The 26,120-nt window shown below is 45.7% G+C and overlaps 1 protein-coding gene across 1 annotated transcript; it reads right to left on the reverse strand.

Annotated features, from left to right (window-relative positions):
- Positions 1–2,403: 2,403 nt before the first annotated feature.
- Positions 2,404–23,937, reverse strand: ACTG2 (actin gamma 2, smooth muscle). The gene is made up of 9 exons (XM_004435520.3): positions 23,883–23,937; positions 16,489–16,650; positions 15,479–15,607; positions 10,480–10,590; positions 10,137–10,221; positions 8,083–8,244; positions 7,088–7,279; positions 5,137–5,318; positions 2,404–2,625 (listed from the first exon to the last, which is right to left on the reverse strand). The coding sequence occupies exons 2-9, from the start codon at positions 16,612–16,614 to the stop codon at positions 2,482–2,484; spliced, it is 1,131 nt and encodes a 376-aa protein (XP_004435577.1). The 5' UTR covers positions 16,615–16,650; positions 23,883–23,937; the 3' UTR covers positions 2,404–2,481.
- Positions 23,938–26,120: the final 2,183 nt, after the last annotated feature.

Genomic DNA, 26,120 nt, shown 5'->3' on the forward strand with positions numbered 1-26,120 from the left:
CACTCCTCTGGGGAGAGCTCTGTGGTCAGATACTGTGACAGACAGATGTGCCCATAGATGGATCCCAGCTAGTCCTTGAGGTCTTAGTGACTCCTCTCTGATCACCTCACAAGTCCTTCTAGACCTTCACTTCCCCAGCTCCTCCCACCTTCAGGTAAAGTCTTATTCCTATAATAAATCCCTTATTCCCATAATGTACATGGTGGCTCTGCTCCCCTAAATGAACTCTGACTGGTACACCTAGCCATGAAGGGAGGCATATAGGGAGTGGTTAAGAGTGTGGGCCCTGGATTCAGACGGCCAGGGGTAAGGATTAAGAAAGATAATCCACATGTAGCACTTAACACAATGCCTGCCACACGGTTACCACCCAATATACATTACATAATAAGTAACAGCTGTCTTCAGGTTGGCCCTCAGTGCCTGAGATGTTATTTCTGTTTATCTTTAATTGAATTGCTATTGGATTTCCACTCCCCCCAAGCCCTTATAACCTCCCCCTCTCTATCAGCACATAACACGACTTCAACTGAAGAATTCTAGGACAGCTCTTCTTGAAGTGGAGCAGGACTGGGTGGGGGAGGGAGGAGAACGACCAGTCAGCCTCCCCTTCTCCCCCAACATGGAGATTCCAGTGTGCCCCTCTATAGGGAGGATTATCAGCGCTCCACATCTCCTCGGACCCCCGGTGTGTGTATGTGTGTGTGTATGTGTGTGTGATTCTCCGGCCTCCTCCCTGTGCTTTCTCTTCCACCAGCCAGCGCGTCTGGGTCTTCTTTGGAGGATTGCCTTCACACTACTGGAGCCCTTTGACTGCACCAGAGGAAAGCCTGGGACTTTATGTCCCTCCAGGGTGCCTTCACCAATCACTGATAGTGACAGTGAAAGCCTAGCTCTGTTGCCTATAGTCAAGCTTACGCTCCAGAGCTCCCTGCGGACCAGGCTGAAGCCACTCTCTGTGGGACTTTTCCTGAGAGCTCCCCTGCTGGGCTTCCTCCCCTTTCCTGGTCTGCCTCTCATTCTGCTCACCAGTTTCTCAGGAGAGCACGTCTTTAATAAATCACTTGCACGTGAATCCTCATTTCAGGGTCTGCTTCTGGGAAACCTGTCCTAAGACATACATCCTCTAGGGGATTTTGAAAACATGCTACTCCACCCCACCCCAAGAGGGAACGCACAGAGATGGTGGAGGAGGAATGTCTGGCAGTCGTTGAGGTCCGTGTGCTTCCATTGGGCTCCACTGTCTCCAAATAGGTGTGTCTGGGAAGGTTCATGGGCCAGGAGGGATCTGCTCAGGAGCATCAAGGATGGGACTTAGCTAGGTGGAAAGAGCAAAGGGTACACCAAGAAGTGAGGACCTAGTTCTGCCATTAACTAGCTGGGTGATCAAGTTAACTAGTAAACTAGTTATAAAATGGGAATGATACTAGTACCTGCCTCATAGGGTTGTGGTGAGGATTAAATGAGGAAATCCACATAAAGCTCTTAACCTAGTGCCTAGGATATTGTAAACACTCAGTAAATGTTACTATCATTATTATCCCCTATTTTCTCATAGTACTTCATGAGTGCTTCTATTTCACCTCAAATCATTGTCTTGTAGGTATATGTCTGTCTCCCCCTTTATATGATGAGACCTAGATGGGCAGGAAGCACCTTTGTGGGGTACATAAATCCCATGGGGCCTTACCCAGCAATTCTAGATGCCAAAAAGTTAGTAAATACTTGTGAAATTAAACAGAATTGACCAAGGACAGGGAATGGGAAGCAAATCATGACAGAGAGAGAGAAAGGAGGAGGAGGAAGGAGGAGGAGAAAGAGGGTGGGGAGGAGGAGGAAGAGCGGAGGGAGGGAGGGAGGGAGAGAAAATATTCTTCTTAAGGGTGCTTGTTACTTTCTTGATTAGTTTTGGGGCAAAATATAACATAATCCTCAATGACAAAGGACCTCATAGAGATTTTAAGCCCACTATGACCTTCTTTCACCTAAGTTCAAACAACACTGTGTTTGAACTACCTCTATGTCACATCCAAAAGCCTATATTTCTCCTTCTGTTCCTTTTCTGTGTGTATCGCCCTTATATCTCTGGAAGCCCTTGTTTCTTAGCCCTCCCAAGAATCTTCTAGCCTTCATTGTTACTCATGATCAAGGAAAAGGAAACAAGGTGGTATAGTAGGAGTCCTAGCTTTAGAGTCACATACATTTGGATTTTAATCTTGGTTCTGTGTGATCTCCAGCAAGTCCTTAACTTCTCTGAGCCTCAATTTCCTCATCTGTAATATGGGGATAATAATAGTACCTACTTCACAGGGTCATTGTGTGGATTAGAAAAAATGTGTGAAAAGCCCTTAGCATTGTGTGTGAGACAAAGCCCAGGACAAAAATGAGCCCCACACAGAGAAGTAAGGCTTGTAGGTTTTAATGTTTCGTGATTGGTAGCAGAGCAGTCTCAAGGAGGTCCCCAGAGAATCTGTTCTGACTTTAGAAGCACTTCCTGTGGACAATGGAGGGCCCTGCCTCATCATACTCCGGCTTGCTGATCCACATCTGCTGGAAGGTGGAGAGAGAGGCCAGGATGGAGCCTCCGATCCAGACTGAGTACTTCCGCTCTGGGGGAGCAATAATCTGCAAAGAGCAAGTGTGGCAAATCATGGTCAGTCCCCAGGGAATAGGGAAGGTGGTCCAGAATCATCTCACCACACTGCCAGGCTGCCCCAGAGAAGGGCAGGCTTCATGGTCAGAAACAAACAGGGTAAATCTTGTGGTAGATTAGATTATTGCTCAAATCTTTACTCGCCCTCCTCCTAGGCCCTGCCCCTCCGGGGGAAGAGTGCACTGTTCCACCCTGTGACTTTGGGCTGGACCCTCTATTTGCTTTGGCTGATGGGATGTTAGCAGACATGACACAAGCAGGGGCTTGGAATGTGCTTCAGGCATGCAGTTGGGCATGCTCTCTTGTGCCTCGGCCATCTTCATGAGAAGAGCTCCCCTTGAGGAGCTGCTGGCCCTTCAGCCTGGGCCGCCTAATGAGAGATGTGGACCTTACCTGAGCTGGCTGGACCTGCAGAGCTGCTGAGCCAAGCCTGACCTAGATCAGCTGACTTGCGGATGCACAAGCAATAAATACTTATTATCTGCCTTGAGATGTCATAGTTGCTTGCTATTCAGTGATAGCTGACCAATACAGACATCTATAGAGGGAGCGCTGTTCTGTTCTTGCCTGAAGTTTGGACGCATGGGCAGATTGGGCTGGGCTCCCTTCAGTCCGGAGTCTAAGCCAGTCTACTCAGATCTTGTCTTGAGCTTCACCTGTCAGCAGCCACCTGTATCTGAGATGTTCTCGAATTCCTACATACATTGTTCATCCTTGCCACTGGGAGTCCTGAGCTTAGCCTTTAGAAATTGGTTGTCATGTCAAACAACTGTGAGCTCCACCTAAAAGTGGATCCAGAAGGACTGTGACTCTTCAACTAATTTCCCAGTTTCTGAAGAGTGTAAGAATTTAGTGCTAGAACAAATTAGACACTAAATTGATTTTTTTGTCTCCTTAGAATCTCTCTACATATTTTCTAAATTGCAGAGATCATGGGATTGCAGAATAGAAGGGTCCTTAGAAGTTATCTTATTATTCATGCAGACAAAAGTCACTCAGACACTCCTTGGATAGATACCTCAAGGACCAGCACAGCCACTAAAAAGGAGACAGATTTTATTGCTAGGCAGTTCTAGTTGTGAGAAAACTGGCTTGTCTTGGGCTGGAGGTCCTAAATCGCAGCCCCACCCCCACCCCACATCTCTTCTTCCATATCCTTAAGGCTTGCCTCATCTCCTTCAATTCCTCTTTGCAAACCCTGCTGTCTAATTTGGCCGGGGGGGTTCGTACATGCACACTCACCCCTGGGCACCTTTGCTCACTCTAGTTCCCCTGCCTGGAGTGCCCTTTCCCCTCCTCTTGTCTTATTTAAGGTGCCCTTCCATTGGTTATGTCCACTAATTAGATCCTAAACTCCTTGAAGACTGACACATGTTGTTCAACTCAGGGCAGTGGCTGATAACTCACAACTATGCATCAAATCACTCGTGTTCGGTTATCAATGTAGGTGATGGGGACACCTCAGACCTATTGAACTAGAATCTGGGGGTGAGGTTAGGCTGCACAAGGTCCTGGTAAAAAGCCCCTGCTCCTGGCCTGGCACAATGCCCCCATAAGGTAGGCCTCAGGAAGCATGGCTGCTCCAGCGGCTCCGAGTGAGGGGAAGAGCACACAGGATCTCACCTGTTTCATGGGGGCCCACTCTGCTTCCTTGTGCTGAGCACCATTTGGTAGGCAGGAGGAAGGCCTGGGGCAGCCTTCCTTTGTGAAGAAGGTTCTTAGGAAACTACAGAGAGAATACACTTCCTCAGATCAGACCTGCTCCCCAGAGACCAACTTTGTCGTGAGACTTTGTAACTTTTAACCTATTTGTTATCTCTATTCTATTCCTAACTCTTTTTCTAAACCTGCTAGCGGCAAAGTTTCTAGAAGCCCTGAAAGGGTCTGTGTGATTGCTTGGGCACCAGAGGCTGGGGAGAAGCCGTAAGACAGATGGGCTTCCATTTTCTGAGGCCTACAAAGTGAGAAACCCTGATGAGAAGCAGCATGGCGAGGGCTGTGGCCAAGACAAGAGGGCAGATCAGAGGCTGTCCAGGAATCGAGATATGTCCTGTGAGTTTGAAGCAGCAGCCTGCCCCATGGCCAAACATTCCCTCTTTGGAACTTTTGCCCTCCTCTGGGGTAACACCGAGTCCTTTTTAAAGTTTAAAGATGCTGTAGTGTTGCCTCATTCTTTTCTTCCCCTCTAATTCCCTCCTCCTGATTTCATCCTCAGCCTCCTCAGTATTCTCTTCATCCCAAATTCCTTCACCCCCTCCTCGTATGGCATCCGTGTGATTATGTTTGAGAACGTGCTAAATGTGTCTCCAGCCCAGCAGTGCCCAAGGAAGATAATCCCCTGAGATGATATCTCTCCCAGACCAGGGTGATGCTGAACCCAGGAGACACCAAGCTACAGGCCTGGCAGCCTGACTCCGAGCATCTCCCAAGTAGACAGTGCTTTGTACAAAAAACAGGATGGAGAAAACTGAGGTAAGACCTACCTTGATCTTCATGGTGCTGGGGGCTAGGGCTGTGATCTCCTTCTGCATCCTGTCGGCAATGCCAGGGTACATGGTGGTACCCCCAGAGAGGACGTTGTTGGCATATAAGTCCTTACGGATGTCGATGTCACACTTCATGATGGAATTGTAGGTTGTTTCATGAATTCCAGCAGACTCCATACCTGGTAGAGATCACAGTGAGCATCCACCACTTCATAAATACCCACACCTCCAGCTCCTCAGTGATCCTTCTGTGGTTGCACCTACACTTGTTCAGACCCCTAATCACTTCCCAAACGGATTGCAAGATCAGACCCTCTACCCGGTCTTCACTCTGCCTTTAGTTTCACCGTGTTCTGACTGGTCTTTCACACTGTTGCCTAAGGTATATTTCTAAAGGAGCACTTTCATCATATCATCTTTTCTCATAGCTTTATGGAGACATAATTCTCGTACCATAATATTCACCCTTTTAAAGTGTACAGTTCAGTACTTTTTCGTATATTCACAGAGTTGTGCAACCATCACTACAATCTAATTTTAGAACATTTTTAACACCCCAAGAAGAAACCCCACACCCATTAGCAGACACTCCCCTTTTCCCCTTCACCACTTCCCCAGCCCTAGGCAGCCACTAATCTACTTTCTGTCTCTGTAGATTTGCCTCTTCTGGACATTTCATATAAATGGAATCATACAATATGTGGCCTCTTGTGTCTGGCTCCTTTCATTTAGCATAATGTTTGCAAGCATATTCATCCATGTTATAGCATGTTTCAGTACTTCATTCTCTTTTATTGCCAACTAATAGTCCATTGTATAGATATCCCCATGTCATCTTTGACAGTTCCCCATTGCCTACATGTTGGTAAGTAGCTACCTTAGCCTGGCACCAAGATCTTCCACAGTGAAAGGCCCTGCATGCCAAACCAGCTCATGCCCGCCTACCTGGCCTTCCCCACCTCTAGTCTTTTTTCCATGTGACATAATTCCAGACTGTAGATAGGAATCTTCCTAAAACTCAGACCTGGCTTTGCTGCACTGCTGCCTAAAAACTTCCAGGGCATCTCCATTGCTGATATGATTAACACATGCTCTTTGTGTGGTTGAGCAACTCTCCAATTTCCCCTCTGTGCAAACACACACACACACAGAACTCTCCCATCGGGTCCCAAATAGAACATGAACTTTCACGCCTCCAGGCCTTTGCACATACCATTCCATCTGCTTTGCATGCCATTCCGTACTCTCTACTACTTCCGTCCCCAGATACCATAAAATGATACTCATTTTTCAAGGTTCTGTTCATGTGTTCACCTTCTCTAAGGAGACGTCAATGATTTCCTAGGTTTGTAGCACTTTGTCCAGTTATTTGCTGTTTACCACTACCCTGTATATCAATATTTGCCTACAGGCCCATCTCTTCTTATACATTCCTCAAGAAAGTATTTGTTCTTGTATTAAATATTATCTTATTTAATCCTTGTTGCAACCCTATCTATTAGGTATTTTCATTATTTCCATTTTATAGATGAGAAAACTGAGGTTTTAAGAAGGTAACTTGTCCAAGGTGACAGGGCTTAAAGGGGCAGAATCAGGACTTAAAACCAGATCTGACCCCCAAAACCATCCTCTTTACTACTATAGGTTTTGGCCCCCCTGACCTAAATGTTGAGTGATCCAAGAAGTGTTTTGTGTATTAACCTCATTTTTAGTTTCAAGTTATATTCCCTACCCTGCTTTTTCTTTGTCTTGATTTCCTTACCCTTTTACTTGAAATTAGATTTTATTTATTTGTATTGTTTTAAAAATTTTGCCCTTCCTGGAAAAAATATGGGCCATGTATAAACAGTAAAGAAAGTGTGCATGACTCCTGGTGTTTCTCTTTCCATCCCTCACACCCCCCCCGCCCTGCCCTCCCAATTGGCAGGGACCAGGGGCAGCACTTCACCAATGAAGGAAGGCTGGAAGAGGGTCTCGGGGCAGCGGAAGCGCTCGTTGCCAATTGTGATGACCTGCCCGTCTGGCAGCTCATAGCTCTTCTCCAGGGAGGAAGAGGAGGCTGCCGTGGCCATCTCATTCTCAAAATCCAGGGCCACATAGCACAGCTTCTCCTTGATGTCACGCACGATTTCTCGCTCGGCTGGAAGAAGTCGAAATGACAGAAGGTCAATACTCAGTTCTGTTAGTTTGGTTGTCCCATTTTGATCTCCATGAAAAGCTCCTTCTTATTTCTACTTTGGATTTAGTCTTGGGATGAATGTTAATGTTTTCATTGATCTTTCTGAAGTGAAAGAGTTTAAAATCTTGATTTCCAAGCAAAATTTCACATGGGCTCTTCTCCTTGCTGCCTTCACTCTGCCCTTGCAAAGCTCAGGCCTTCCTGAGGGCCTTGGAGGCTGCATTTCTGGTCTAGATGTAGGCTTATGTGTTATATGTCACAGAATCTAGGAATGCCTCTACCCAAAAACTCCTCTTGCCCAGGGGGGTCATTGAGGCATGACACTTCCCCTTAGAAATTCAGACCTTATTTATTCCATGTGTCCTCAGACAAACCATAAACACCCCTAGGTAATGAAATGCATCACCAGATTTTTACTACCATTCACCCCTGTGAAAACTAGCTCTAATCCTGGCATGGACATGGACAGAGGTAGCAGGTCCCTGGGGCACTTAAAGGAGGGCTCAGCTGAGTGCTGCTTAGGATAAGTAGAACTAAGTCTTGTCCCCCTCCCCAGGGTGTCGGTCGGGCATCTTCCTCCTTAAATAAGGCCGCCTTGACTATCTGGTCTTGTCCAGCAGCCCAGCCCCAGCCTAAGGTTTCCCCATCTATCTCAAGAGAGTCTGAGGACACGGGGCCACAGACGTCTCATCAGTCCTGAGAACTTCTGATCCTAGATCAGGTTTGGCTCTGAGCTCGTCAGAATCAGGACAGGGACCGGATACCTGTGGTCACAAAGGAATAGCCTCTCTCTGTGAGGATCTTCATGAGGTAGTCCGTGAGGTCGCGGCCAGCCAGGTCAAGGCGCATGATGGCATGGGGCAGTGCGTAGCCCTCATAGATGGGGACATTGTGGGTGACGCCGTCCCCTGAATCCAGGACGATGCCTACGGACAGAGGGGATAGGATCTATGAAAACCTTTATTGTCTTTCATCTATCTCTTTCTAGGACCCCTTACCAAATGGTCTTCAACCACATTTATCTTTAGCAGCTAAGAAAATTCACCCACTGTGAGAATCATATTTTTTGTATACATCAATTTTTGTGTACATCAGTTTATTCTCCCAAATGAGACTGTAGGCTGCTGGAAGCAAGTATAATGTCTTCTCGTCTTATATTCCTTGAAACACTTTTACAATAATGCATGCTTGTCAATTTGCATCTAGACTGCACATTCTTTAAGTGAGACTGGATAGTTTACACATCGTTCAGGCATCAAATTAACACATGTATATGCATTTAGAATATTAGATCTGGAAAGGACTATAAAAACCAGCCAATAAGAAACAAATTTACGTCCTCTACTGATAAAACTTTTAGTAAACCACGAAGGGAAATGAGCTTTCTCAACATGATAAGAAATCTTTCTCGATCTAACAGCCACATCATAATTGATGGTGAAACACTAATATTGTTATTGTATTATTATTATTTAATATTGTCCTGAATGTTCTAGCCAATGCAATAAGACAGAAAATAGAAATAAGAGGTATTATCAAAAGGAAACAGAATTGTCGTTATTTGCAGATGATAATGGTTGTATACCTGGAAGACACAAGAGAATCAACTGAGGAATGATTAGAGCTAACAAGCTGGTTCAGTAAGGGCCAGAGGCAAAATAAATATCCAGAGACCAGTAGCTTACTCTTGTATAAGGATGTTGATCTCAGCATATTTTATAATAAAAAATAAAAATTGAAGGCAACCTGAAGTTCCAGCAATAGAGAAATGATAAATAAACAAATTATTAATAATTTATATTAATAATTTATATTAATAAGTAAATGACTACCATGTGGCTGTTAAACATGATGTTTACAACATACAATCAAGTGCAAAGTGCAGGATACAAAACTGCATATACCCTATATTTCCCCATCACCTTCCTTATCACCTGCAGTGAAATTATCTTGTCTCTCCCCCACTAGACTGTTATTTCCGTAATGGCAGGGTCAGTCTTGTTAGTCAGTGTGTGCCCACGGCCTGGTGCAGTATGTGGCATGTGGTCGGGAGTAATGGAAAATATCTGATGAATGAATGAATGGGTAAATCAATGAATACATGAATGATTGAATGTTTGAAGTAAGTTCATGGAAGCTCTCAAGTCCTTATTAAAAATCACTTTATTTTGGGGCTGGCCCAGTGGCCCAGTGGTTAAGTGCGTGCACTCCGCTTTAGCGGCCCAGGGTTCGCAGGTTCGGATCCCGGGCGCACACTGACGCACTGCTTGTCAAGTCATGCTGTGGCAGCGTCCCATATAAAGTAGAGGAAGATGGGCACAGATGTTAGGCCAGGGCCAATCTTCCTCAGCAAAAAGAGGAGGACTGGCATCGGATGTTAGCTCAGGGCTAGTCTTCCTCACAAAAAATAAAAAATCACTTTATTTTGAAGTTCCCTCTGTTTCTTTGAGCACCTTTCTATATCAAGGCCACATACTTACACATCCACCATCACAGTTTCTGTCATTGATGCTTCATGAGCAGAAACATTCCAATATCGTTGGAAAGCGTGTATAAGCTCGGGGACTGACCACTGTGAGGGAAACGGCCCTTGCTGGATGTACTAGTCATGGTTTGTTCATGTAAACTCTTTCCAGCTGTACCAGGTAGACTTGCGTCTGCATTCTACATAGGCATTCCCTTCTGTCATCCCTAAGCGAGGCTTTCCCTGGACTTTGGCTGTCCATTTGATTCTTCTGAGCAGGAGACTCTGCAGGATCCCAGCTTCTCCCTACCTCCCCCTGAAGTCAGAAAGGGAACGGATTACAGGGCTACTCACCTGTTGTGCGGCCAGAAGCATAGAGGGAGAGCACAGCTTGAATGGCGACATACATGGCAGGGACATTGAAGGTTTCAAACATGATCTGAAAGGACAATGCAGAATAAAGGATTGTCTGGCAACATTCACAGCACTTCTTGGCCCATAGGATGGTTTGTAATCTTATTAAGGGCAGGGGCTGTGCCCCACTCCCCACTCCCACCTCCCATAGGACCTGGCATGGACTATGCACATAACAGGTCCTCAAAAAATTCTGTTGCATTGATGCGTGAATGAAAGAAAGATCTGGCCAAGCATCCGCGTTGCGTTCTTGTGCCATTCTAAAGTCTTCCTGGCCTCTTACCTGAGTCATCTTCTCCCTGTTGGCCTTGGGATTTAGGGGAGCCTCCGTGAGCAAAGTGGGGTGCTCCTCAGGTGCTACCCGCAGCTCATTGTAGAAGGAGTGGTGCCAGATCTGGTTGAGACAAAAGTCAAATGAGCCCAGCAGACTCCCAATGGTCTGGAAAATTCCAATTGACATGTACATACTGGGGGAATATGGCACAACGTTCGCAGGATGGGCTGGATCTGGAGAGGAGACGTGTCAGCCCTGGGAATTTCTGATTGACATTTAGAGGTTATATTCCTTCTCAACATGGCCCCAGACAGGACTAAGATCTGAAGCCAATATGCATAGTGTGCTGATTATTTCCATCAGACCTTCCCTCTTCTTTCCTCTTCTCCCCTCTCTCCCCTGGTTTGTGCCCTGGGAGGCTAGACCCATTGCCTCTCTCAGTGTTCCTGGCTTCTGGCTTCTGGTTATGTGTGGCTGAGGAAGATACAGCAAGAGGTTGGAGAGTAGGAGGAAGGAGAGAGGTGAGGGTATTTCTCCGGGCAGTGGTGTGGCCCTCCACGAGCACAGCTCCTGTTGGGTGGTCCCACTTCCAGGGCTCCTGCTCTCACTGAGCTCTAGTGACATTCCCCAGCCCCCCTACCCCCTAGCTTCCACCTTAGGGATGTAAGAGCTTCCCTCTGTTGCTAGTACTTGGGTGCCTCAACATCACTTCCCAGTTGCCTTAACCCTGCTCACACTTCTGTAAGTAGTCCTTCCTCAAATTAATTTCAAAACCCCAGCTGAGAATATACTGTCTTCTGCTGGGAACCTGACAAATACGCTTGAACTTTCACTGTTTATTGTTGACCAGGCTGACGCCTTAGAGCGGGGTTTCTTAACCTCAGCACTTTGACATTTGAGGTTGGATAATTCTTTGTTGTGGGGAGCTGACCTGTGCATTACAGGATGTTTAGCAGCACCCCTGGCCTCCACCCACTAGATGCCAGTAGCACCTCTCCGCTGTGACAAGCAAAAATATCTCCAGACATTGCAAAATGTCCCTGGGAGGCAAAATTGCCCTGGTGGAGAACCACTGCTTTAGAGGAACTTATTTCTTCCCTCTGTGTCCAGTTCCCTCTTCAGCGATCCAGAATGACCAAACAGGAGTCTTTATTTCAGAGGGATTGGGCAAAGAGTGGCAGGGACATACAGTTTTGATCTCCTCAGAGTGGGGGCATAGGGTCATTTGATTCCATTGTGCCCGTGTATTTATGAATCTCCGGCTTTGTGCTGCGATGGTGCTAAGTGTGATAAGGGCAGATATGAATCAGATATGGCTCCTAGATCTTAGTGTTAATGTCTGGAGGGGAGGAAGACAGGCAAAAAGACAAAATACAAAGACACGTCCACTTTTTAAGTGAAGGAAGAGGCAGGAAATTTCACTTTCTGGGGGATTTGAGTGGGCTCTGAAGGCAAAGGAGGGTCTCCAGAGGCTGAGATGGGCATCTGAGCCGAGGAAAAGGCACGAGCAGAGGCACTGGACTGTGCAAGTTTCACAGGAGATGAGAAAGAGGTGGCAATTAGTGTTTATGAGGTGATGCCAGCATTTCTTCAAATGAGGGCCCAAGACACCTTGTATCAGAACCACCTGGGAGGGCCGGCCCCGTGGCTTGGTGGTTAAGTGAGCGCGCTCCACTGCTGGCGACCCGGGTTCGGATCCCGGGCTCGCACCGACGCACTGCTTCTCTGGCCATGCTGAGGCCGCGTCCCACATACAGCAGCTAGAAGGATGTGCAGCTATGACACACAACTATCTACTGGGGCTTTGGGGGGAAAAAATAAATAAATAAAATCTTTAAAAAAAAAAAAAAAAAAAGAACCACCTGGGATAATTGTTATAGGTGCAGGTTCCGAGGCTGTATCCCAGCCCCAGGTGTCAGAATCTTTGGGTGTTGGGCCCAAGCATCTAAACTTCATTTTATTTCATTTTTGGGGGTTTTAAAAAATACTTTAAAAGTTAATGTTGATAATTTTAAAATGAGAAAAAATACTGTTAAGAGGAATAAAAATCTCTTATATTTCTATCACCTATAGTTAACATTTTGGCTTTTTTCTTCTTCCTAATATTTCACCTTTATGTATTTTCAAATTTATTATTATTAGCATTTATTTATTTCATATACTTTTATTTATTTGTTATTATACTATTATTATACTTTTATGTTGAAATTTGTTTTACGTTATTTGTTAAATATTCAATAATAAATATTTATTTTTAGTAAATTGAAAAAACATTTATTTTTAATACTTACACAACATTCCATCATATACCTTCATATATTTAATCATGTTACTATTCAGGTATCTTCGATTTTTGTTTATAAATAATTCTATGGTAGCTATTTTTGCGTATATTACATTTTATTTTTATTCAGGGTGTTTTCCAAAGAAAAGAATTCTAAAAGTGGAATTACTGAGCTAAAGCGCACAGCAATTGGAAGACCTGGATTTCTGTTACCAACAAAGAGGCTAATTTACTCCAGGATAAGAAAGTATCTGTTCTACCTCACCTTACTTGCATTCAATGTTCTCACTCTTCAAATAGGAAATAATTTGATAGGTAAGAATAATACCTAATTGGTTTACTTTGACTTTTTAAATTTGTTTCAAATGAGTTTAAACTTTTTCTGACTGGTAACTTTTTACACTTTCTATTTGGCAAATTATCTATTCATGTCCTTTGTTCTTTTGTCTGTTGGAGACTTTGTATTTTTAATTATCAGTTTGCATTAGCTGTTTATATTAATCCTTCATTGCACTTGTTGTGAATATTTTTTGCAGTTGTCCTTTGCCTGTTAACTTTGGTTTTATTTTTCACATACTGGAAGTAATGGTTTTTAAGAAGTCAAACTTGTCATTCTTTTTATCTGACTTTTTTCACCATAAATTTGATGAATACTCACACTTACTATATTGTATTTTTTTATTATTTGAATTTTTATATTTAACTTTTATATTCAATTGATATGTGTTTAGTGAAAATACTATGAGGTAAGGGCAGTAAACAAAGATTTCCCAGCCCCCACATAACTAATCCATTGTCCTGGAATAATTCATGGAATAATCCTTTTCTCTCCTATGGTGTTGGAAGTTGCATTTATCATGTATTTCCTCTTTCCATTTGTGCTGATATCCAATTGCTTTAATTTTTATAACTCTATATTATATTTTAATATTTGGATATGACAAGTCTCCTCTCATAATTTTTCTTATTCATTTTGTTTTCATAATTTTTTCCTTATTTATTTCTCCAAACATACTGGATGATTATTTCACATAATTAAAATTGTGATTTTTTTTTTTTTTTTTTGGGCAAACTCAGAGAAGCAGAGAGGAGAATGGTAGTTACCAGGAGCTGGGGGGAGGGGGAAAAGGGGAGATGTTGCTCAAAGGATACAAAATTTTAGTTATGCAGGACAAATAAATTCTGGAGATCTAGTGTATAGCATGGTGATGACAGGTGACCATACTGTACTGTATACTTGAAATTTGCAAGAGAGTAGATCCTAAGTGGTTTCACTACAAGAAAAAAACAAAAGGGAACTATGTGAGGTGATAGATATCTTAATCAGCTTGAATGTGGTGACTGTTACACAATGTATATATGTATCAGATCATCACTTTGTACTCCTTAAATATATACAAATTAAAAAATTGTGGATTTTTTATTGGAATGGCAATGAGCCGACAAACTAATTTGAGAGGATCTGACAGCTTTACCCATTCAGTTTTTCTTTTAAGGCACAGAATATATTTTTAGGGGTTTCTTTAAAGAGTTCACATATTGTTACTACTGTGAATAAAATATTTCATCTGTTGTGTTTTCAAATTGGATATTGTTAGATACATATGAATGATATATGCCATTTATTGAGCATTAAGTATGGTCCATGCCTTGGGATTATACTAAGTATTTACCTAATTCAATCTCCAAAGCCACCTAATGAAGAAAGTATTTTATCTCCACAAATGAGGAAACTGAGGCCTAGAGGGAAGGATTTGAACTCAGGTCTCTCTGCCACTGACTCCAGTCAGTGTCTGTGCTCTTAACCGCTCCACTGAGTAACGCGGAAGATATTGTATTTTATCTATTTATCTCACGTCCAGAGTAACTGAATCTAGGATTTAGAGAAAAGTCTATGTGGATTACAGATTTCAAATCTACCTTCTTTATTCCCAGTGGCAGTCTGCTCAATAAGCCCTCTATTACATTTCAAAAGGCAGAAACAAGAATTGCAAAAACAAGAATTCTCAGACAACTGTCAGTAGAATTTATCAAAAGAATATTAGAAAGGCTCTATTAACATTTTTCACACATGATTTTGTTTATCACAAACTATCATTTAAAAATTGACCCCCCCTTGTATTTTCTTATGCAGAAAAAAAAAAGCTTTTAGAAACCCCTAGAGATTCCTACTTAAAATTTTCATTAGAGAATCATCGTAATAATATAGCATCAGTGCACCTAGCTGAGGTCATGACAGGGAAAATAAAAAGGAGAGAAGGCTATTTGCCTCTCTCAAGACAGCATCAGCATTCTAAAGAGGGGATAAGCACTGGGCTGGAGTGAAAGCTGCATGAAAGGACAAAGCTGGGAATTAGGCAGGACCAGGTCCTCAGATAGGGAGTTAGGAACCCACTGTTGGTTAGCAGGAGCTACTGAAGATTCCTGAGGAGGTGAGTGACATGATCTGATCTGTTTTTGGAAAGGTAAGCTTTGCAGCAGCATAGAGAATTAATTGGATGAATGAGGCAGGAGACAAATCAGTCAGGAAGTCATTGCAATAGGCCAGCGAGAGATCTTGGCAGCCTAGGCTGGAGAATGGCCATGAGATGGACAGGAAGGAAAGAAGGATGTGAGAAATATTTTAGAGGAAGAGTTGACAGGGCACAGTTGCCTGGGAGATGACAGTGTCCTGATGATGTATTATCGTTAAAATGAGCACGTTAAAGGAGAGTCCACCGATACCTTCTCCATGTCATCCCAGTTGGTGATGATGCCGTGTTCAATGGGGTACTTGAGAGTTAGGATCCCTCGCTTGCTCTGAGCCTCATCCCCCACATAGCTGTCTTTCTGGCCCATTCCCACCATTACACCCTGCAACGCAAAAGAGAAGGAGAGAGATGTGAATTGGCCGAGGCTCCTCTTAGAGGGATTCAAGCATTGGAGGGTCTCTGAAGAAGGATGAAGATAGGAAAAACGTCCTTCTTCCCCTGGAAACAGGACAGCGGGAGACAAGGATGGGGCAGATACTGATGAATATGGCAGTGACGGGAGGCAAGGTGGAAGATTTCTCGTGGACTTGTCCTCTTCTTCCTCCTAAGACAATGTCATTTTCTGAGAGAGAACAAGACCTATCTATACACTTCTTCCCCTTCCCTTACTTTACACACACACAGGGGACTTGTACTTGCCCTCCTCCAAGAGCCTTTGTTCATGGTCTTCTCTCCACCTGCTGAGATCCTCCTTATGCTCAGTTATCCCCTTTTCTATGAAGTCTTCCCTTCCCTAGTCCCTCCATTCAGATTCAATCTTTCCCTTCTTTGTGCTCTCCTGGTGAAATATTTAGCCTCTATTCCAGCCTGTAATCTCAAATTATTTGTGTGTGTATCTTCATGGAGTATAAATTTCTAAAAGGCAACGGGCTTGTTTAATTGCTATATTTCAAAAAGGTTTCTTCCAAACCTCGCAACCCCAAGGACTTAAGCGAAACATAATACCATCATTGCAGGCCTGATGGATGTTGGTTTTGGTCTTGGATATTTCTATTTAAAGAGTCTTGCTCTATTATTTACTTGGAAGAGAGTCCCCCACCCCCAACACACACACACATTCATAATCACACACACACACACTCATATTCACACACACGCACACACAAACACGTGAGCACCATACAGCCCTGCATAGTCTCCACGATGCAGCGCTTACTCCTAGTGGCTCAAAGCCTCAAAGCCTTACTCCAGATGAGCACACACCTGGTGGCGAGGGCGGCCCACAATGGAGGGGAAGACAGCCCGGGGGGCATCATCTCCTGCGAAGCCTGCCTTGCACAGGCCAGAGCCATTGTCACACACGAGCGCAGTGGTCTCCTCTTCACACATGGTGAGTGTGGCCAAGTGAACCGGGGGCTGGAGCACCTTGGGGGTGGGGGAGAAGAGAAGTAGTCATCCACTTGTCAAAATCATGTCAGAGACAGTCCTCTTGGCTTTGGGGCCTGACCCCATCGGCAACCAGAGCCCAGTTCCAGGAGGGACAGGCGTGGACCTGGCCTCCCTCTCTCTGGTAGTTGGGCTTCTGACCTTCACCCTGCTGTTATAGGATGAATTGTGTCCCCACAAATTCCTATGTTGAAGTCCTAACTCCCAGCACCTCAGAGTGTGACTGTATTTGGGGATAGGGTGTGTAGAGAGGTAAGTAAGGTAAAATGAGGTCATTAATCCAACATGACTGGTGTCCAATATGACTAACCCAATAGGATGGGTAACTTTATAAGAAGAGGAAATTAGGACGTAGAGACAGAGGGAAGACCATGTGAAGACACAGCGAGAAGATGGCCATCTACAAGCCAAGGAGAGTGGTCTCAGAAAAAACCAACCCTGCCAATACCTTGATCTTGGACTTCTAGCCTCCAGAACCGTGAGAAATAAATTTCTGTTGTTTCAGCCACCCAGTCTGTGGTACTTTGTTATGGCAGCTCCAGCAAATTAATCCACCTGCCTCTTTTTTTGTGTGTGAGGAAGATTAGCCCTGAGCTAACATCTGTTGCCAATCCTCCTCTTTTTGCTGAGGAAGATTGGCCCTGGGCTAACATCCGTGCCTATCTTTCTCTACTTTATATGGGATGTCGCCACAGCATGGCTGGATAAGCGACGCGTCGGGCTGCACCCTGTATCTGAACCCACGAACTCTGGGCCGCTGAATCAGAGTGCGTGAACTTAACCACTACACCACCGGGCGGCCCGTGACCTGCCTCTTAAAGACCTGAAGTGGCTACAAAGCTTTAATCCAATGGAGAGAATCTCTAAAAGACTTGAAGGTTAGGAAGGGAGTTGAAAAAACTGCAATATACATGACAAAGGATCGATATTTACTATATATAAAGAACTCTTACAAATCGATAAGAAAGAAGTAAACAGCCCAAAAGAAAAACAAAGACTAGATGAATAGATAATTGACAGGAAAGGACTACAAATACCCAACAACTATATGAAAAGATGCTCAGCCTCCCTCGTTATCAGGGAAGTGCAAACGAAATAAGACCATTTTCACCCATCGTAGGGTTAAGATTCAAAGTTTTATGATACGGGTTTGCAAGGATGTGGGAAAACTGGCACTCTTTACCTAGAGAAACACACAAACACACAATTTGGCACTACCCAAAGGTCCAGGTTAGGGGATACTGTATGGAAGTTAAGAGAAGAGCCAGGCAGATCTATATGGACTAACATGCATAGGTTTCTAAACTATTCTCCTGGGTGAACAAAGCAAGTTGCAGAATAGAATGTACAGCATAAAACCATTTATGTGAGTTCTTTTTAAAGCAAAAATATCAATATCGTGTATTTTCCATCACTTTCTATTAGTGGATATGAACACATAGCAAAAAGTTCTAGAAAAAAAAGTCTAAGACTGATCACATGATTACCTCTGGAGGTGGGAAGGAGACTGGGAGAGGAGGTGCCAGGTTGTAGCTGTTACGTTTTAAATTTTCACAAGGAGACTGTATTCACGTATAGTTTATAATTAAAATCAGTAACATAACATATCATTAAGGAAAAAAAATTGCAGTAGTTATCCATGAAATGTACAATCCGAAGGGTAGAAGCCCCTTGAGGAGGAAGGGGCAGCCTGAGAGGAGAGAGGAAAGCAAGAGAATTCACGATGGGTGGGATTCACTGCCCCCTGCCGCTTCAGACGGAGGAAACAGAGAAGCCTCCACCAACGCTGATATCTGAATTTGGATGGCTGCAAAGTGATGAGGGAACGAATTTTTCCAACATCTGTTGCAGGTTTTCTTTCTTTTTGGTTAAAAGACAACATCTGACAAATTCTTGGCACTCGGTGATAGAGGAGAAGCAACGGAAGCTCGGGAGATGGTGAGCAGACTGCCTCCTAGCCTGGGAAGCCCCAGGTGGGACAAAGTGGAAGTGGGAAAAGTCCTGGCTGAGGGGTCGGGAAGGCCGACCTTCAGGAGTCTGGAGAAGAGAGGCACGAGGCTTGGGAAGAGAAGGTGGCTGCAGAGGAGGAAGGCCCACTGAAGCTTCGTTCAGAATGTGTGACCACAGGAGGGGAAGGCGATAGCTGCTATGGAAATCTGTGACCTTAGCCCCTCAATGGTCTTACGCTGAAGATGGACAACGAAGACCAAGATCAAAGCAAAGAGGAGATAGAGCCATGAGCATGTGAATGTGAGGTCAGAAAAGCTAAGTAGAGAGGAGCAGAAGCTTGTGAACAAAATTTTTAAGGCTAAAAGGAAGCCCTTCCCTGTTATGTTCAAAGCAGGGTGCATGCTAGGGGAGATGCCTGCTGTGACTTCGTGAGTCTAGTTCTGCTTCTGTCCTTTTTGATCCTCGTGACTCCCCGGCCATGGAGATCAAGTCCCAACTCTCTAACCCGGCCCACAGGGCCCAGCAGGGTCTAGCCCTGCCTGTGTCTCCAGGCTCATCTTCCCTCTTGCCCCCTCTTGGCCTTCTCACTCTGGCTATGTGGAGTTTTCTTCTTTTTCTCTGACCTGTGTCGTCTCCTCTCCCTTCTGGATCTTTAGACACAAAGTCTGGAACACCCTTTCCCCTACCTGTTTGCTAGTCTAACTCCTATCACCTGTCAGTCCTGTGTCAACACTGCATTTTTGTGAGGCCTCTCTGGCTACTGGTCTCAGTTAGTGGCCTCTCTTCTTTGCTCCCTACAGCACCTTGAACTTGCCTGAGCAATGATCAACTCTGCAGATCCCGGCTCATCCGTCGCTCTGTAAAGGCAGGAGCTGGGTCTGTCTTGTGCCCCAGCCATTCTCCAGTGTGCCTAACACAATATCTGTCACAGAGCGGGCTCTTAAATGTTTGTTATCAAAATGGACAAGGGAAGGAATCAATGGATGTCAAGGAGAAGGATTTTCAGAACAACAAAGGTAGAACAAACATTGGTTAGAGGAAATCAAAGTCTGAGATGAGATGGAGACAGAAGGAAAGCACATAGCTGCCCAAAAAAATATTGTCTCTGGGTCTGAACAGTTTCTGGGTTGCAGAGAAGATGCCCAACCTCCTACCATATTGAAAGAATGGAGAAGTAGAGAGATGTCAGCAGACTGGAAATGGGCAAATGTACCAGTGTTCAAAAAGGGAAAGAAGGCAGATTTATAAAACCTCAGATAATCTTGGATATGCAAGTTAGGCAGCTTTCCAGAAGGCATTATTAAAGAAGCAGTGATTTCTTATAATCAGTAATGGTTTACCAAGAACAAATATTGTCAGAACAAATGTTAACAGCCCTCCCTTTTCCCCGGGACCACTGGGCTGGGAATGCAGGAGACATTGAGCTAAACTTGAACGCGGCATCTCACAAGGTCCCCTGTGATATCCTCATTGATAAAGCTATGTAGGCTGAACAATAAATCAATTAGGCATATTTACAGCTGCCTTAGTTACTGTCACTGAATGGTCTTGATTGATGGTCAAGGTCAACCTGGAGGCAGCGGTATGCCTCAGGGATCCACTCTTGGTCCTTTCTCATGTGGCGATTTTATAAATGAATTGGATGAAAATATAGAGCACATGCTGATCAAATTTTCAGATAAAGCAGATCTAGGGGAGAGATTAATATTAAATATGTTGGATGGAAGAATCAAAATCCAAAGAGATCTCAAAAAGCAGAGAAAATAAGCTGAATCCAATAAGATTAAATTTAATGGGATAAATATGAGGTTCTGCACGTGAGTGTAACTAGCCACACTGTGAAAGCTCTTGTTCTGCATCTGTGAGCAGGACCTGGAGTCTTGAGTCTTGTCAACAGTCAACAGGGTGCTGTGGCTGGGATAAAAGCTAACCCCACCTCTGGCTGGAGTACTGTGCCCGCTTCTTGGGGCCACCCTTCCTGGAAAACGTGTAGGGAAGTGGGCTCACCTTCACTGCTGACATATGTCAAATTGAACTACTTTTCAGAAGAGGAATTTGAAAATTTCTAATCAAAAGCCTTAAAAAGCATATATGGGTGTGTGTATATATATATACACATATCTTGTATATAATGTACAGTTATGCATCTCTTAACGACGAGGATACGTTCCGAGAAATGCGTCATTAGGTGATTTTGTTGGTGAACATCACAGAGTGCACTTCCACAAACCTAGATGGTACAGCCTACTACATGCCTAGGCTATATGGGACTAATCTTACGGAACCACAGTTGTATATTCCATCTGTCATTGACAGAAACATCATTATGCAGCACATGACTGTATATATCTTTTGATATAAGATGTAAATATTCTTTGACTCCACAAGGGCGCTTCTAGGAATTTATCCTTGGGAACCACTCATGGGTGAGTGCAAATATTTGGCCAAGAGCCAGGTTATCACAGCTTTGTTTAAAATAGCCAAAATCAAAAACAACTTGAATGTCAAAAAAAGTTATTGAATAATAAATAAATTGGCTTGTAAACTAATTGCCAGAAACCTCCATCTGATGGAGAGAGCAGAATATTTAATGCAATGGAAAAGGCACGTGCTGCTTTGCTAGGTGAAACACAGCAGTGTTCTGTGTTTCCATTTTTGGTAAAAATGTATTTTTAATTTAAAAAAATTGAGGGTTCTTCACACATATTGTCTATTTAATACTCATGAAGGCTCTGAGGGAAGATATTTTTATTTCCATTTACAGATTTGGAAACCAAGCCTCAGAGAAGTGAAAGGACTTAGCCCAGGTCTCTCAGCAGGAAGAGGCAGGGCTGGCGCCAGCCCAGGACAGGTGCCAGAGCCCAAGCCTGCACCTTCCTCACCACCTTGGTGAAACTGGCATGACTTCTCCATGTTTGGTGTTTTGGCTTCTGCCTCTGTGTCTCTCTAGAGCTGTTGGCAGCAAAAGCCCTAAAATAAAAGGGTCTGTGTTCTTTTCTGTCTCTGAGCCTCTGAGCCCTCCAAGGCCAGGACTGCGTCTAGATTTACGTTACAGCCCCTGCACCCATCTTGGTGGTTAGCAGATAGTTAGTGCTCAAATTGTTACATTAGTCAGACAATCCCACCACCTGAGTGGCCCCCTCCCAGACCTGGTCTGCTCTGCTCCTGGGATCCCCGAGTCCCCACAGTCCAGTCTTATGACAGCTTGGTCACATGAGCCTGATTTAGAACCACACAGGGACAGTTTTCTCTCACACACTGGTCAGCAAACAGCTGTGCTTCCCTGTTCTAGCAGGTGGTCCACCTTGAGGGGAAAGCAACTTTGACAGCTACAAAGTGGCCAGAGGCAAAGCTGCACCTCCGGGACTGTCTCCCTCCAGGGTCCCCTCAGCATCCCTCTCTCGTGTGATTGATAGGTCAAGCCAGTCTGGCTTTTCAGTGAACACTTGTGTCTCTCACTGAGTTCCCCACACACGGAAAGAGTATTGGACTTTGTTTCCCAGCAGTTGAGACAAGCCACACAGTGACTTACAGCTGTCAACAACGCCATTCTGCAGCACTTGGGGTGGATTTAAATCTGCCGTTTTGGAAGCAGAACCAAGTGAGAAGGGAGGGAGCTGAGGACAGGGTTAGGGCTGTCAGCCTGGAGCGGAGCCTTCCAGCCCGCGCTGCCCTGGGAAGAAGGGTTTCACTGTGGAGCCAGGCTCTCCTGGAATGTCTCTGCTGGGAGACTTTCTAAACCTTCCTCAGCTGCTTGCTTGTAATTTGTGGCTAGACCCCCTAAGGAGTCCCTAAGGAACAGGGACAGTGTCCGGCACATAAGTGCTCAATAAATGTTGGTGGAATGAACAAAGGGAAGGAGGAAAGAAATCTTGCCTCAAGGTCATGCTCAATGTCATCCTGCCCATCTTGCTTTCCCAGGCCTGGCATGTAGAGTCTCTCCACTCACGGCAGTTTCTCCAGCACCCGTTCATCTCCACCACAGGAGGCTCTCCTTTCAGCCCAAGGGCTAACCCACTCGAGTAATGAAAGCAAGGGCTTAGAGCCTCCCTGTGCAAAGTGTGGTCCCAGGCCAGCAGCCTCAGCATCACCTGGGAGCTTATTGGGAATGCAAATTAGCAGGCCCCGCCCCAGCCTACTGAGTCAGAATCTGGGGTGGGGTGAAGAGCAATCTGTGTTTTAATAAACCCTGCAGGTGATTCCTAAAGTTTGCGCACTAGGGGCCAAGCCCTAACAGCGCTGACTGAGCACTTGATAACAGGTACTATCTCATTCAGTCCTCACAACAGCACTGCCAAGTAGACAGTATTACCATTACTCCCATTTTACAGGTGAAGAAATTGAGGTCACTCAGTAACTTTGGGAGCCGGTAGTCTGCCTCCGAGGCCTGCAGCACTGCACCAACCTGCCTCAGTGGTGAAGAGATGTTAGCAGACTCTGATCACCAAAGTGGAAACGGTCCCTTGGTCTCATTTTCCTCTTAATTATTTGTGCGCATGTTGTGGGGAGGGGTGGACAATGGCATTGGTGGGTGGTTTCATGGCTGGGTGTGAATTTTTTGGACAAGTTGCTTAACTTCTCTAGGCCTCAGTGTCCTCCTCAGAGAATGAATTAGATGGCTCCTGTGTTCCTCCAGCCCTAAAGCCACGTGATGCCACAGAACACTTGCCCGCACTCCCCTCCTGACTTTCTGCATCCCCCAATGACCCTGGAGCCTTCAAGGACTGAGAAAATTCTCCGTTCACCTCAGCCAAGCATGAATCAGAGGATAGTGAGAGCCACAGGAGGACCGAAGAAAATGCACTCCCATGCCTAACACAGACATCTCACAGACACTGGGACCGTCGTTGGCTTTGATTCAAATACTCTGAGAAGAAGTCATTTTTCTGAAAAGCATCTGCTCCCCTAAGACAGCCTCCCAGACATTCTGAGCCACAACTAAGAACACGAGGGTGTAGATCTGCGCTGGCCCTGGTGAGCAAGGTGAGTAGAGGCGGCAGGTGTTACATCCCACCTGCCTCCCAGTTAGGAGGGCCAGGAGCAGGGTTCCACGCCGCCCCTGCCCCAGGATGCCGCCTAGCCAGAAATGACTTTTCCTGGAAGGCAGCAATGTGCTTGGAGGCACCGCTGCCCACCGAGGGCCTTGACGTGTGATCTGGGCCAGCGTCACGGAAGCCAGGCCAATCTGGAGACGCCTCCTGCACCCAGGGGGCCAGGCAGCCCCAGAAAGGAAGAGACGGCAGAAGCTGCACAGTACTCACCGAGGGTGTAACAGGTCCTTCTCCCAGTGACTCAGGGCTGGTGTGTCTTTGGCAGAAATACCAGAGCAATATAAAACCCCAGAGGCGGATCTTCTTTAAACAGAGTCCCTAAAAAGGCCAGCTGACGGTGTGTTAGCAATATTACCATATAAGGTGGTTTTTTCAATAAATCGGCCTAGGGGGGTGGGGAAGGGGGTTGGGTAGAGTGAATTATCATTTGAAAAATGTATGCAAAAGGGCTCCAGTGGCAACAACCCCGGTGCTGGCGGATTTGTTCCTTTTATGCTGCACTTGCATAAACAAAACTCACACCAGGCCTTATAAGCTGCCCAGAGTGAGGCCAGATGCAGCTCTGCTCCTGGAGAGAGAACCATACCAAGAATGGCAGTGGACCTCCTCCCTCCACACCCCCCTCCTCTGGACCTGCTGCCCGCTGCCCCCAGCTTGGCCTGGAATACCCATGCGGTGTCCCCAAAGTGGGTGCAATTCTGCCTGTCTGATGCAAGCCCAGGACAGCTAAAAGCCAAAGGCGAATGCCACCCATACCTGGGGAAGAAATCCTGTGTGCCCTACTCACCTGCTGCCCCTCACACAAGCTCCTAAGCCCTGGGCTGAGTCACCCGGGGGTCCCAGGACACCTTAAGCCTCCTCTGAAACATCACTGTCTCCCATCTTTCTCCTTTCCTTATTGGATTCCCTCTACCAGTCCCTAAATATTGAGAATTACAGACCAAGAGAGCTACCTTAGGGTTGAGGCACACCCGACAAAACTCACAAGTTGTAGAATTTTCCACAGCCCTGTGGTTCTTGCTCTTCTTTTTGTAATTCACGTACTCTCCCTGGGTAGCTGTTTCATTTCCCACACCATCAGCTACCAGCTCTGTGGCAATTACTTTGAACTCCACATTCCCACGGTCCCAATACCTCATGCCTGATCCAGACTAAAATTACTGATTGCCTATTGGACATCCTGAACCCTTGACCCCTACCCTCAACGCTGCTGTGACTCCTGGGTTCCCTACCTCACAGTCCTTCTCCTCAATCCTTCAAGCTAGAAACCCCCGAGTCAGTGTCACCTCCTCACACTCTCTCATGCTCTCAACCACTGGGGCACATTTCCTGGTGGCCCGCCCCCTAGAAGTGCCTCTCGGCTCTGCATTCTCCTCTCTGACCCTTCTTGTCCATCCCTGCTGGTCCTCCCCTGCTTTGGGCTCTGGTCCTGTCTGGCCTGGAGCCGCCATAGCTTACTGACTCGCCTTTCTGACTCTGCCCCATCTTTAAACCCAGCGGTTCCCGAAGCGTGGTCCCCAGGATCACCAGAAGGCAGCGTCAGCGTAGCCTGGGGTTGTATTAGAAGCGCAGATTCTCCAGCTTCCCCCAGACCTATTGAATCAGAAACTCCAGTGGTGGAGATCGGCCACCTGTGTTTTACAAACCTCCCTCCACCCAGGTGTCCAAGATACCTCCCTCCACCAGAAGAAGCCCATGTCTAATACGTGCTTCTGGTATCCCAGGACCCCCAGGTGACTCAGCCCAGGGCTTAGGAGCTTGTGTGCGGGGCAGCAGGTGCGTGGGGCACACTGGATTTCTTTCCCAGGTATGGGTGGCATTTTCCTTTTGCTTTTAGCTGTCCTGAGCTTGCACCAGACAGGGCACAACTGCACCCACTTTGGGCACACTGCATGGGAGTTCTAGGTGGTTTTGGGTGTCCTGGCACAATGGCTGGGTGCAGGTCTGTCTTCCCCACTAACTGAGAATTGAGTGGGGCAGAAGTGTGGATAAGGAGTGCCCACTGCTGAGAGAATCCAGAGGCAAGATTAGGGAAGGCTTTACATGAGGGTTTGTGCTTGTCTCCTGCTGAGAAGGGACACCGCAGCCATCATGAGGTATACTTACCCATCTTTTGACCACTGGCCTGCGTGCTTAGGGCTAAGTCTAAATTCCAGGCCCTCTGGGAAGCTTCCCTGAGCCTTTCAGGTCCCTAGAAAAAGCTAGTGGATGGTGGGGGCATGCAAGGCAGCAGCGGGTGAGGTGGGAGCTGTCCAGCAGGGACAGAGTGCTGTCAGTCCTGAGTGGCTGAAGCAGCTAAGAGCTAGTGCCCAGGTAGTGAGCTCCCCCTAAAGTCTTCCTCCCTGGGCAGGGACAGGGTGCCAACCTCCCTTGCTCTGGTCAGGGATCTAGAGAGGGCATCGTTGTCCTTCACAGTGTTAGGGTTGGCTGAAGTCGCTTCTAATCATT

This window comes from Ceratotherium simum, chromosome 11 (assembly GCF_057802395.1).
Source record: "Ceratotherium simum simum isolate JZ-2026a chromosome 11, ASM5780239v1, whole genome shotgun sequence".
Classification (NCBI taxonomy): Eukaryota; Metazoa; Chordata; class Mammalia; order Perissodactyla; family Rhinocerotidae; genus Ceratotherium; species Ceratotherium simum.

Coding starts and splice junctions, on each gene's coding strand:
- ACTG2 (XM_004435520.3), bottom strand. CDS start 16,614: ATGTGTGAAGAGGAGACCACTGCGCTCGTGTGTGACAATGGCTCTGGC. Junction 10,222..10,479: donor ACAGGGAGAAGATGACTCAG/GTAAGAGGCCAG, acceptor TTGTCCTTTCAG/ATCATGTTTGAAACCTTCAA. Junction 2,626..5,136: donor CCAGCACCATGAAGATCAAG/GTAGGTCTTACC, acceptor TGCTCTTTGCAG/ATTATTGCTCCCCCAGAGCG.